We start from the raw sequence: 12,950 nt of genomic DNA, 5'->3' as shown, positions 1-12,950 counted from the left end.
CCATAGTCAAAACAGAGGCCTGTGAAACCTGTAAATTATAAATGTACTAATCAGGATAGAATTAATACTAAATTGTTGAATGTAAGTGTAAAAAATACTGTTCACCAACAATGGTATGCAAATATTCTGTAGCATTGTGATGACACAGACATAATATATATAAGCATGTTATCCAAGCATGTGACTGCCAAAGGGACAACCAGTGATAGGCACAGCTGTATACAGGAGTTAGTCAGATTAGAAAAAAGTTGTCAGACAGGCAACTAAATATAAGTGAATGAAACCAGGAATACACAATAAAGAATCTTGGAAAACAGAATTACAACATGAAGCCTTGAGGAACCCTATGTCCCTAGGGGAAGAGGGACAATAGCATAAAACCATCAGGTACTAGCAAGGAAAACTAGAGAACGAAGATGAGCCCAGAGCCATTCAGTCTTCTCTTGCCAAAGAACTCTCAAGCTTAAACAACACTGGCACTGCAGCTGAGGACCAGCAGGGACTGCAGCTATCAGTTATCTGCACAGCCCAGCAACACCAGGCAGCCTGGTAGATCAGTGAAGGTCAGCACAGACACCTCCCCGTGATCACCCACAGACAAGTCAGACAAAAGAACTCATTTTCCTGCTTTACAGAGAGCCAGAACCTTCCCAGAGCCTTCTTACAGCTATCACAGCCTGCTAAGCTGCTCCCACTGAGTGCTCTGTGAATCCAAACAGCAATCATAAACACAGGGGATGCAAGAGGAGTGCATGCAGAAAACGTCCATCAGCAAATGTCAAAACCAGGGCATAAAGTTAAGGCTGACTGAGCAGGTATCTCTCATCCTCATTCCTCAGAAGTTCAGATTTTACTGAAATGGACACGCTGATAAGGCCTGGGATATTAATTCAGGCTGGTGTTAGAATCTGCCAGGTGTATGAGTGCAGTGAAAACAAAGTTGTGATTCTTCAGGGGAAGATTGGGCTGCAGAGAATGAGCATGAAGACAGCTTTGATCATATGGAAAATGTCAGCATAGATACCACAGATACCCTTCTCAGAGTAACGTACCAAAGAAATTCAATTTAAAAGAAGGCATTATCAAAAGTATCCTAGCATAAAAAAAACCCCAAAACTAAGAAAATTTAAAAGTTGAAATACAGGAAGTCAGATAAACATTGCAAAATATTTAAACAGTGCACATAACAGTTTCTTTATGGGTAATTCTAATTGAAATGAGTCATCGCCCTGAATCAGCACATATAGAAGCAACTCATTTCAAGGGGTGTTAAGCTATTCCATTAGTACTGAAAGCTATCAGTCCTTTTTATATAAATGATGTCTAGACATTTCAGCAAATGTGACAGTATATAGTTGAAAAGAAAAAACACCAGCTATTGCTTTTGGATGCTTTAAACACAGGCCTAGCCAAAATATTTTACAGAGCAAAACTTCCTTCACAGTTCTCACTGTAAATATCAAGATATTTATCTCTAATTTCACAAATAAAAAAAAAATTTGGACTAGCCAAAACAAAGAACGTTAAGTTTGGAAAATGTTTATAAGGGCAGATGTTGATGTCTGGAACAACCTTTGAGTCCTTGATGTAGTAAAAGTCACTGAGTAATTTTAGTGTTTCTCTCCTCTGCTCAGAATGAATCATTCCTAATGTGTCAGAAAAAAAAAAAAACAGAACACAACAGACCTTTTCTAAAAATAAATTGGTTCATTTTAAGGGCCAAAGACATCTGCAGGTTAAGTCTGGAGAACTATTCAGTTTGCCATTAATCTGCGAATCTGTAATTAAATCTCAGGTTAGTAGCATGTGACTAACAGATGCTTTTTGTTGGCAGTTTAACAACTTGACACATTTTATATACATAACACCAATGCACTATATACAATGGAAATGCCAAGACACAAATTAGCTCTTTTGTAAAGGCCAGTTTAGAAAACAAAACCAAATATTCCAGCTTAGAATTGCTGCCTGGTCTTCTACCTTTTCTTTTTCTTCCCGGATTGAAATTGAAAGGGGAACAGGGAAACACACTATAAAATGCAAATTTCTCTCAGTAAACCTTCATCCTCAATTTTTCAAAGTTTAAATAAAGACTCACGTATTTAATGGACTTGAAGAATTATCTACACTAACTTTTCAACATAATAGTCAAGGGGAAATAGGAGAAACTGGCAACATTATTGAAAGAAAGGTTTGCTGCTTACCAAGTGCATTTTAAATATGAACAGATTAAATAACTGACTTCTACCCGAAGTTAAGATGCAAAAGTAAGCTAAAGAAAATGTAGTAGATTTGTGTTCAGTCTGAAAAAAACCAAAACCCAGCTAGGAACTACAAAAAATTTTCTGACATTACTATGTCTATTATTCTAAATTGCCAGTAACATTTAAGTCAAGCGACTCACTTGATCTACTGCCCTATTTGCAAGTGATGTGTTTGTTTATTCACAATACAGAACTCAATCTCAGTCAATATTTGATGGACCCTTTAATTTTTCAGCAGTAATGGGGAGAAGTCTGACTAACAGAAATGTCACAATATTTAACAGCAATGTTTGAATGCCAGTAGCCAGCAGATAAATGACAAATGGTTCTATGTACTCTATTCCCTCCTTCCCTCTCCCCTAAAACAAAAATAAAGTAAAATATCCATGAAGTATAGGAGAACTGGTACATAATCCTCTGAGGGGAAAAAAGCAAGAAACTATGAACTGTTAGAATTTGGCACTGAGTGAACATATTGAAGATAATGCTTACATCTACAAATAAAAGCTCCCATTTGCACAGCCAGGTATAAGAATTTTTATCGATATTCAAGAAATACTTTTGCTCTTTTCAACTTCATATGGGGAGAAAGAAAATAAGTTTTGTAACCACCCTCATGGAGCTTAGAAATTCCGATCTGTAATTTTGTTTATAGCTCTGAAGTAAAGCACATATTTAATCAGACACACTGAAGCAACCCCAACCTGTACTGCACTATTAAGTCTTTAGTCAGCTCTGAAAGAGTCCTGAAATGCCTTTGCTGAAGCAATGTAAGGAGACACATTTTAGGGCATGGAGGAGCTGATGGAAACCAAGACTTGCTCCAGTTTTTACTACACAAGGGAGATAAGAATAGTAAATGCCACTATGAAAAATAAGCAACAAACTCATGACTCAAAAGCACAATTAAATAAAAGCAGATTGCTTGCAGGTCATGCAGGCTGACATAGGGCAGGGCAGAGAGGGCAGAGTTCAATTTACAGCAGAAGGAAGAACTGACAAACTGCTCAGAAAGAACTGGCCAAAACCACAAAGGCTACTGGAGTGGATGTTTTCATGGTTTTGAGACTTAGTTCTCTCTCTGGAAACAGCAAATGTGTATTTAAATAAACCCACAAGTTCTTACTGTAAGCATCCAAAAATATTCTTTAGGCAAACTCAATGTCCTTGGGAAATACAGCCATGCTGCCAGGACAAGGGCAGGTGTACCACGTAACACCAGCCCTCAGGACTGATCCATGGCAGGAGCTATACGTGCTGGAATGGAGCCACAATTAGGACACTGCTGACCCTTCAGAATCAGACAGGCTTTAGTGCTGAGATCACAACAACCTCCATTTGATAGAGGACTCAGGGCAGGGAGCTCAGCCAGGATTATGAGTGCAAGTAATTAAGTGCAAAATACATGAAAACACCATCCCCACCTATGGTAGAAATAGAGTCTGATCTGCATGGCCATCAGTCTGCTAGACTTGGAATACTGACAGTCGGAACACAGCTAAAGCAGTGTCCTAGCTCTCTACTCACATACATATTTCTTGAAATCCTTTCAATGTTTCTTTGGTAGTAGAATAAAAGGAGTGTAATGCTACTTCAGTGCTGAGCAGGACAGCATAAGAAACATCTTATTGCACGCAACTGCACTTTCATTATGGAGCCAAAAACATAAGAAGGTAACTTTTTAATAAAGAATTTTTTAAGGCTTTATAATTTATAATTCCTAGGGGTACACACTATGACAAAAATCACATTTTTCTTACCTATCATACACGTTGAGTAGCCAGTTAAGACACATGTCTACACAGAGAGGAACATTCACCATATCTTTGTGTTTCTCTTCAAGTCCACTGTAGATGGTAGTGAGACAGCTGATCACATCCTGGACACCAATTAGCTGATCATTTTGACTCAACTTGTGCTGTTTGAAAACTTCACTTGTCGTGTTCAGGTCCAACAGGTCCACTAATAATAGATTTTAAAAAATAATGGGATTAAAAAAAAATAAAATTGTGAATACATGTTGACAATAATTATGTGCAAATTATAGCAAACACTGCAAACAACTAGCCCAGTAGCTTTAATTGAGTAACGTTATAGTGAAAAACCATTCTTTGTGACAAGTCGACAGCATTTGGGCACTATTTATTTAAAAAAACCCTAGAATACAAACCTTATAATGACACTGCACAGCCCAGAACAACATTAAAATAGCTGCTAAAGTAGCCTGTGTAATTAGAGGATCCTGACTTTAGATGCACACACGGAATTCATGAGGCTTTACAGGATTCTTCATATTTACCGTAAAGCAGAATCCTGTAAAATGACTATCACTTTTGATCACTGTAAAGCAAAGCAAATTCTTAGGTAAGAATTCTTTCCTAAAGGCATGATTAACTGAATAGCAGTTGCTAAATTAGGGCTTAAAAGAAGGCAGGGAGATTATTTATTGTAGATTTCCAGAACACTAAATGCTATGCTTTCTTGAAACATTTTTATCTCTTTTATTACAGAATTCTTTCTATAAGCAGTTGGTGATGCAATGGATATTTTAAAAGTGGAAAAAAGGATCTTGCTGTCAAAACAATTCAAATGTGATTGTGAAAATCTGGGGTTTGCATGGTGAAAAGGCCATCAATGAGCTCTTCTACCTTCTTTTGCAAAAGTGAAAAAGATGAAAAGTAAATGGTATAAACTTCAGTGACTTTTTTTTTACAGAAACAAGGACTTTAAGTTAAAAATATAATTGCAATGTATTAGTATGCTTGCTACAATATACATAACGTGCAGTTGGAGTATATTAAAAGTTCATACTGAGCTGTTTGTGAGGAGTCAGTAACACATTTGTACTATAAATGTCATCTCTCAAATGAAAAAAAAAAAATCCACATGACAATCTCTGACATGTTGTGAACTGCTCTTCACCAATCATCACAATGAATCATAGAATAAGAAAATTATTTTTGTTGGAAGAGACCTTAAAGATTTTCTAGTTCCAACCTAGAAACTTGCCATGGCAGGAACACCTCCCACTAGACCAGGCTGCCCAAAGCCCCATCCAGCCCGGCTTTGAACACTACCAGGGATGGAGCAACCTGTAGGCAACCTGTGCCAGTGTCTCACCATCCTCACAGTAAGTAATTTCTTCCTAATACCTAATCTAAATGTCTCCTCCTTCAGTTTAGAACTGTTTCTCCTTGCCCTATCACAATCTGTCCTTTTAAAAAAGTTACTCTCCCAATTTTATATAAGCCTCCCTTAGGCACTGAAAGGCTGCTCTAAGGTCTCCCTGGAGCCTTCTCTTCTCCAGGATGAACAACCTCAGCTCTCTCAGCCTTTCCTCATAGGAGGTGCTCCATCCCCCAGCCATCCTCACTGCTTGCCTCTTGACCTCCTCCAACAGATCTACATCTTTCCTGTGCTAAGCACCCCAGATCTGGATGCATTATCCTAGGTGGGATCTCACAAGAGCAGAGGGGAGAATAACAATGTTAAATAAGTAGCCCAGTTTTTCAGCCTGTGCAGACTGGAGAATTCTATCTGGGCTGGGAAGCAAATACAACAGAAAAAGAAGCAAGAGCAAGATAACATTAACCACTACAAGCAACTCTGTCAAGAACTCAGTGATCATCTACCAAAAGAAGGTTGCATTCCCTTTCCCCCTATCTACCCTTCCTCACATTTTTGCAAAGTGAGAAACAGTACCTCACAGCCCTTGCCTTTCCTCTCCTGCACTAAAATTGGTACATTCGTTCTCACCTCACAGCATCAGATTTGGGTTTATATTTGTTTGTTTTTCATTTTCTTTCTTGTTTGTTTGGGGATATTTTAAGCCCTTCTCTTGGGCTTGCAAACAAATGCCAGCCATGTATTTATCAAAGAGGCAGACTGGTAATTGCAGCAAAACACCTTGCCACTAGTTTGACCTGAGGTAGCCGTAGCGTTTGGCAATACACTCACTGCAGCATAATCTTCTACAATAGCTATAAAGGATGCGATACACTGCAAAAGGCTCACAGGCATACCTAAACCCAACATGAACCCACAAACAGTTCACAGTGTAACCCTGACTAATTTTTGAGATGTGGAGAGAGTGGAGTGAAGCCAAGTGAGGGTAACCTGCTATCCCCATGACATACATACTGAACTTAAGGGATGGCCACCTTTCCCTTTTCACACTTACCCTTCCTGACTTCAGAAACCTTAATGACAAAGAAAACCCCGTAAAAATTAATGCAACCAGTTTGCTGGCTTTGTTTTCGTATTAGCTTTTATTTTACGTTTGAGTTGCGGGAGTTTTTTGTTTGTTTGTCTGGGGTTTTTATGTTTTCTGGTTATTTTGCAACCTGTTTCTGTAAGGTACTTAATGGCTGGCTAAAAGCAGGTAATTACCTTCATAAAACAGACTGACAGCACACAAAACCTGCCCTTTTTAAAGCTTGTGAATATTCAGAAAGCTTTGGAATGCCAGGAAGTTGCAGCCTTTGGGTTTGGCATAACATTACCATCCTTGCACTGAAAAGAAGCAATTCAACAGACACTAATCTTGCTAACTCCGTATCTTGATCTGCTGGCATTAAGACCTCTCATTCACATTTCTACCTGAGCATTCCAGAAGGACCTGGGAGAGGTACTTCCAGTATTTTTGTATTAAAAAAAAGCAGGAAGTCTAAAGCAAATAAAGGTAAACTTACACTTTTGGATGGCACTATCCATGGAGAACAACCAGAGGAAATTACTTCCATTCCTGCTTACTTCAGCGCTTATACCTGGCTGAATAAAATTTGGGATAGGCAGTTATCCTGTCATCCCATTTCTGGCATGATGCCTACACAGGTTTCAGTGCATTTTTGCAGTACCATTCTGCATCTGCTTAAACATGCTGAATGACCAATCCTGCTTTTAACCAACTCACGGGCAAAAGGCCCATTTCTTCCCTTTCTCTTCTTCCCAAAGAAAAAGAGAAATCATATCATTCAGCACTGTTAAAGCAGGTGTGAGTGACAGGCTCAGGAGCAAGTAACTACATGCAGCTGCTTATGGCAAATTTGAGGCTGCTGTAACCCCACGGAAAACAGCCAGGCATTACTGTGGAGTTTTTTATTAAAAAGACCTTGCAAATGATAGTAGTTCCTGCAAAGAGACTGCACTCTTCCCTCAAAGAGCGAAGTGCTCACAGCTCCCCTAGTCCCTGATGTCTAAATGTTCCATTCTTTCCCCTTGTGTGGTTGATATTCCTATTAACATTCTTAAATTTTAAGTCACCTAGAGGAACTCAGCAACAGAATTCTGAATATACATGGTGATTTTGTTCCCTTTTTGCCTTTCAGTACTATACTTCAGTATGTGGGGCGTTATAATTTCTTGAAAATGAGCTAAAGAATGCTGCACAAGAATAAAATATCATCAGGACCTGGTGCTACACAGTTGCCCAGTACATCTGCAACACAGGATACTCTCTCTGGCCCTATTCTTCTGCTACAGTGGGAAAGCATTCTCCCTACATCTGCCCCACGTAATCCAAGACAGAAAGGCTAAGAAAGGCTAAGTTGTTATTTCCAACTTGCAACCTTTCTTAGATTCCTGCAAAATACCTACGTATATATACGAAAATGTACATCTCTGCAGGAATCTACCTGTCAAAAAACGAAACAAAAAGAAACCCAACACTAATTTCTCTTTTAAAAGGAGAATGAGGAAAATGGGAGCAGCTCCCCTAGAACTGATGTTTTTTGACACTTACCAAGAAGAGATAGGGCATCAGCAAAGTTTTCTAAAGTACAGTTCTCAAATGAACTTTCTAAAGTGCAATTGGTCCTGCATCTGCTGTAAAGCACTTACACTGCAAAGTCAAGATCTATCAGGTAGATCTTGCAAGTGGAACATCCAGCTCCAACTGTGCTCTTGTGAGTTCCCACCAAAAATGCCTTTGACATTACACACACACCATGCCTGTGACATCAATTTGTCACATTTAACAGTGATCTCCATTTCTGGTGATTTGTTTTGATGTTTTCTTTGCCTTAGCACATAAGCCTTTCTGAAGCATTCTGCATCCAAACACCTTTAAAACACATCTGCAATTAAAATTACAGGAAATACAATGGAAGATTAAAGTAGTTTAGACCAGAAAATGAATGGTAGTAGCACAGAGATTTTTCTCCACCTAAAAATAAAACCAATTCTTTATTAACTACACATGCATAACAAAGACAAAGATTTTTTTTTGGCTGTTGTCTCTTCCCATGAAGCACAGAGATGGAGTAAACAAACAGCTTCATAGATAATAAGGCAGACTGGACCTGTAGAGGTGAAAGTTTTACTCCTAGCTCTTTCAAAGTGGAGTGTTCTCTTTACTTCTTACTGTTTTTTTCTGTCCTCCCTTCCAACTCCCTCCCCTGAAACTGGATACAATAGGAGGGCACTTCTGAAATTGTGAATGAGGAGAGCTAACCCTGGCATTTATTACAGAAATTGACATATTCTGCTGTAAAAGCATGAGCAGAAAGTATGTCCTTCTTCAAAGCTTATTAGAAGTAATAAAAATGAAGCTTTATCTATGTAGTCTATACAGGTCACTAGAAAAGCTCTATGTCTGTCAGAAATAGGCAGCATGATTAGCATCTGTCATTTGCAGTCTGTTTTTTCCCACTCTTCCCTGAGGAGCAGCTCACACAAGGAGAATTTTACTCTGCTTTCTGATCTCTTGCTTTGCTCTTTGTTTTTAGGTACATTTTGATGAATACTTTATACCCTGCACACTGATAAGCAGAAAGCTCATATGTTCTTTGGTCTTGCTGGGAGATGAAGCTGTAGTCCTTGGTGGCACCACATCTTATGAAGAACTGGCAATAGGTACTGATAAGAGCCTGTGCTGTGCACAGATACAGTCCAGCTTTCTGGAGTAGCTAGCTGCCATCTCAGGCACAGCTTCATTCAGTATGATGTATATCTGAAGGCCAGCTAAGATCAGACTGCTGTCTTCTAGGTTGGAAAGAAAACTAACCACCTGGAGGGTGGGAAGGGATCCCTCTGTGCAACTACTTTCCTGCTTGCACCCCTAGGAGGACTTTGCACTTCTTGTGTTCCTACTCAGCCTGCAGTATTGCTCACCCTTCAGGGCTGAAAAGTCCTTCCATGCCAAGGACTCCTAATTTGTAAGAGGAAATTTTGGTAATATCATACATCTTTCTACCATCTGTTGCCAAGACATTTCAAAAGGTCTAAAATCTGCAGCCTTTACTCACATTCACATCTCACATCTCCTTCCAAAATTGTCTAGTTTCCTTTTGCTTTTTTCTACTTCACCTTTTTTTTACCTCACCTTTTTCTACTTCACCATTTTTTTTTTGTTAAGTATGTGTTCTTATGTATTTCATTTTCCATAGTTTTTAAAATTCAGTTTGCTTTGCACAGGAGACTCAAAAAGACCACAGATCCCCAGTGTGGTACTTTTGCTGTGTGACTTGGAGGAGTCCCAAGTCCAGAGACCAGGACAAGATCTCCTGATCTATCACTTCTGAGGCTACTAAACTTTGAATGTACATGGTAATCACGCAACATGCTGCTGAATTAAACCATAGCTGTGATACAACAGGAAATGTTTTTTAATTACCTTGCAACATAAATAAACAAATTTATAAGTAAATAAATTTACCTGTAGAACAAAATTTGAGATACAAATGATTCTTAGTGAGTTTACCATTTCAACTTACCTGCTGCGCCTCTTTTTTTATTAATTTATTTGCGATAACGACACCTACTGTTGGCAATTCTTGCCATTTTTTTGGTTGACAGTGTGTCAAGGATGACTCTGGGCCACCGTTAATGATGTTAGACTGAAGCTGACCCTCCCCCAAGTACTGCAGAGAAACAATTTCCCTCCAAGGCCCAACTCACAGCAAAGTGCTTTCTGCAGCCTGCGGATTTTGATGGCCGTGCGGTAGGCGGAGAAGCGCACGTTGTTCAAGTCAGCTGAAACAGCAGAACAGAAACGTGAGCGGCCCTAGAAGTACAGCTCATAACTTCCCTTTACACAAAAACCTTCATATTTTGGAAGAAGTCTGATATCCCTCCTCTTCTCTGCAATGAATTAATAGCATATATCAGAACAAAATAAAAAACCTGACAAGGTAGGACCTCAGTCCAATTCACCTTCAGGGAAAGCTTCCTGACTCTGACAGTCCAGGACTTTAAAGAGAATGGCCCTCCAGAAATGCCAACACTATCTTGGCACATGTAATACAAATACATGTACAATATACAGGAGAGTTTCATGTACGTATTATGCACGGTACATAGTTCCCAGACAAGTGCTCAAATACAGTAAGTTTCTCAAATAATTTACAACTCCATCAGATAACATACAAGAAACAGAGGGCAGCAAATGTCACAGTAACAGAAAAAATCGCTTAAGCTCTAATTTATATGCCATGACTGCAAACTGTGCTTTAAAAGAGACAGTCACATAGCTGTAAGCTGTTTTAGAAACCGATTGGTACAGTAACATTTTTTCCATTACTTAACAGTATTTTTGCCCTTCCTCTCCTTAGAATTGGAGATTTCATAGTAAATGTTGATGCTATCGGGGCATGTTGAACTAGTTGTACCATAATAGAGTTTAGCTTTTACTGAAAAGATAGCTGCTCTATTTTATTTCCAAAATTAGTTCCTTGCAGACCAGCACTCTGGTTTCAACATACAGAGAGCCTGTATCATTGCACAATTCCTTGTGAAGTTAAAAGAAAAAAACCCAAGGTACTGCACTGAAGCATACAGTCAGAGTATATGGTTCAGACTTAATATTGCCAAAATATAATACAGTGACCAAGGCAGTAGGTTTTGGGCAAAGCGTGTCTCATCACAAAGTGGGAAATGCTGTTACACTCAGGTCATGAGAACTCAAACATGGTCAGTATCCAAATGCAGATTTTATTCATGGAATAAAAATGACAATGTTTTAATGAACGCACTCACCTAAGGACTGGAAGAGATCAGTCATTTTAGGATGATCCCAACAAGTTGTCTGTGTCTCATGACTACAAAGGAACAAAGTATTAAAGTTTCAGGAAACATACATAAGCACTTCCAAAGAATAAAATCTTAAAGATATTCTGATTTTCTGCATTTAAGTGGCAAGAAATCCCTCAGCTCTAATTAAAATGCATGATCTGTACCACCCAGCTCCTTGATTTTATAATCAAAGTTAGTCAGACAACAGCCCACCCATATTTAACAATATTTACCTTTGATTCTAACTGTGATGTAACAGCTGGACTCTGACCCTACAGCTAAGAGGTACACTAATAAGGTAAAAGTACGAAATTTCCTGTGCTGTAAAATTATAAATATAGTTATAAAAACAATTTAGAAATAAAAATCTTGAGATTTTATTTCAATCTTCATTGCATATCTGAGCATATGTATCAGAACACAGACAATGATGTTAAGTTTTACCTGTAACAGTTATTTAACAGGTGACATGACCATTTAGGTTGGAAAGGACCTTTAATATCATGGAGTTCCATGGGAAATCTGATCACCATTCACACAAACAATCAATAAATATCTTGATTTAGGGGACAGGCTCTACACTACTGTTCACAGAACAGAGATTCAATAGGCAGCATCCCTTAACCTACTGATTAGTGTTGCTGTTTCAATTTATTGGGGTTTCAAGTAGGCAGCCATAGGAGCCAAAACATGTATTATGTCAGGTCCACTGAAATCTCCAATTCCCTTCTACAAGCCACACTTTACTTGTATTTATCAATATTAACTGCTGGAATGACTGCACATTCTTGTCTTACAAGCTATTTACATTTGAACTAGATTTGCAAGGTAATTAATCAGAGAAGTCATGTTAAAAGGATCATAGGATTCCCTTTAAAAGTTAATGAAAACAAAATGATGCTATGTTAGCAAATTTAACAGCAATACTCAGAGAACACTAAGTATTTCACCTGTTTCTATTCAAAAATTGTTAATATACCCTTCTTTTTTTCCTGCATAGAGGTATATATGCTTGTAAATAATGACTTCAAAAAGGCCACTTTGGTATTAAACATAGTGATCTGTATCATCGTCTGCTACATATAAAAGGCTGTATATCAGTGAATGCAAAGTAATTTACCATCAAATTTACTTTTTAATCAGGAAAACAACCAAGAATGAACTCTTTTATGCTAGGTGGTACCAAAAAAAAATTGTATAGAAAGTCATTGCTCCAGAGAGCTGCAGAGACAGGACACGTACCATAAGGGAAGGCAAGCTCCTAACAAAGTAAGTGCTGAGGACCCTTTTGTGTAGGCGTTAGCCTACATACACCAGTGGAAAGTGCTTGAAATGGGTCTCCGTACATGGGACATGATCCTCATTTTACAGTCCTTCCCTGCTTTGAGTCTAGCCTAGGTATTCAGAGACAGCTTCTCCCCATCATGCTTCACACTCTGTCATGGATCTCATTTGTCTATCTGGCACCATCACAACTTGGTGAGGGGTTTTTCATGGAAGCTCATAGGCAAAGTATGTATTTCCTATTAATACAAGAAGTAAAAATCTTCTTTTCCCTCTTTGTGATCACTCCCTAGTTACTGACTGAACATGACTACATTTAAACGAGAGATTTAAACAATAATCAAGACTTCTATCAGACCTTGATAGACTCTAAAATGCAATAGTAAACTCTCC

The 12,950-nt window shown here is 38.5% G+C and overlaps 1 protein-coding gene across 2 annotated transcripts in view; it reads right to left on the bottom strand.

Annotated features, from left to right (window-relative positions):
* Positions 1 to 12,950, bottom strand: part of LOC121354808 (utrophin-like) — a 256,297-nt gene that overhangs the window by 49,048 nt on the left and 194,299 nt on the right. For both annotated transcript variants that reach the window (XM_041469722.1, XM_041469723.1), the window contains exons 47-49: positions 11,238 to 11,299; positions 10,161 to 10,235; positions 4,025 to 4,226 (exon numbers count right to left, since the gene is read on the bottom strand). In XM_041469722.1, the coding sequence (XP_041325656.1) occupies positions 4,025 to 4,226; positions 10,161 to 10,235; positions 11,238 to 11,299 (339 nt within the window). The remainder of the gene's footprint in view (positions 1 to 4,024; positions 4,227 to 10,160; positions 10,236 to 11,237; positions 11,300 to 12,950) is intronic.

Source organism: Pyrgilauda ruficollis, unplaced genomic scaffold (assembly GCF_017590135.1).
Source record: "Pyrgilauda ruficollis isolate IOZ18807 unplaced genomic scaffold, ASM1759013v1 scaffold24, whole genome shotgun sequence".
NCBI classification, from domain to species: Eukaryota; Metazoa; Chordata; class Aves; order Passeriformes; family Passeridae; genus Pyrgilauda; species Pyrgilauda ruficollis.
This window is presented reverse-complemented; position numbering and strand designations above follow the sequence as displayed.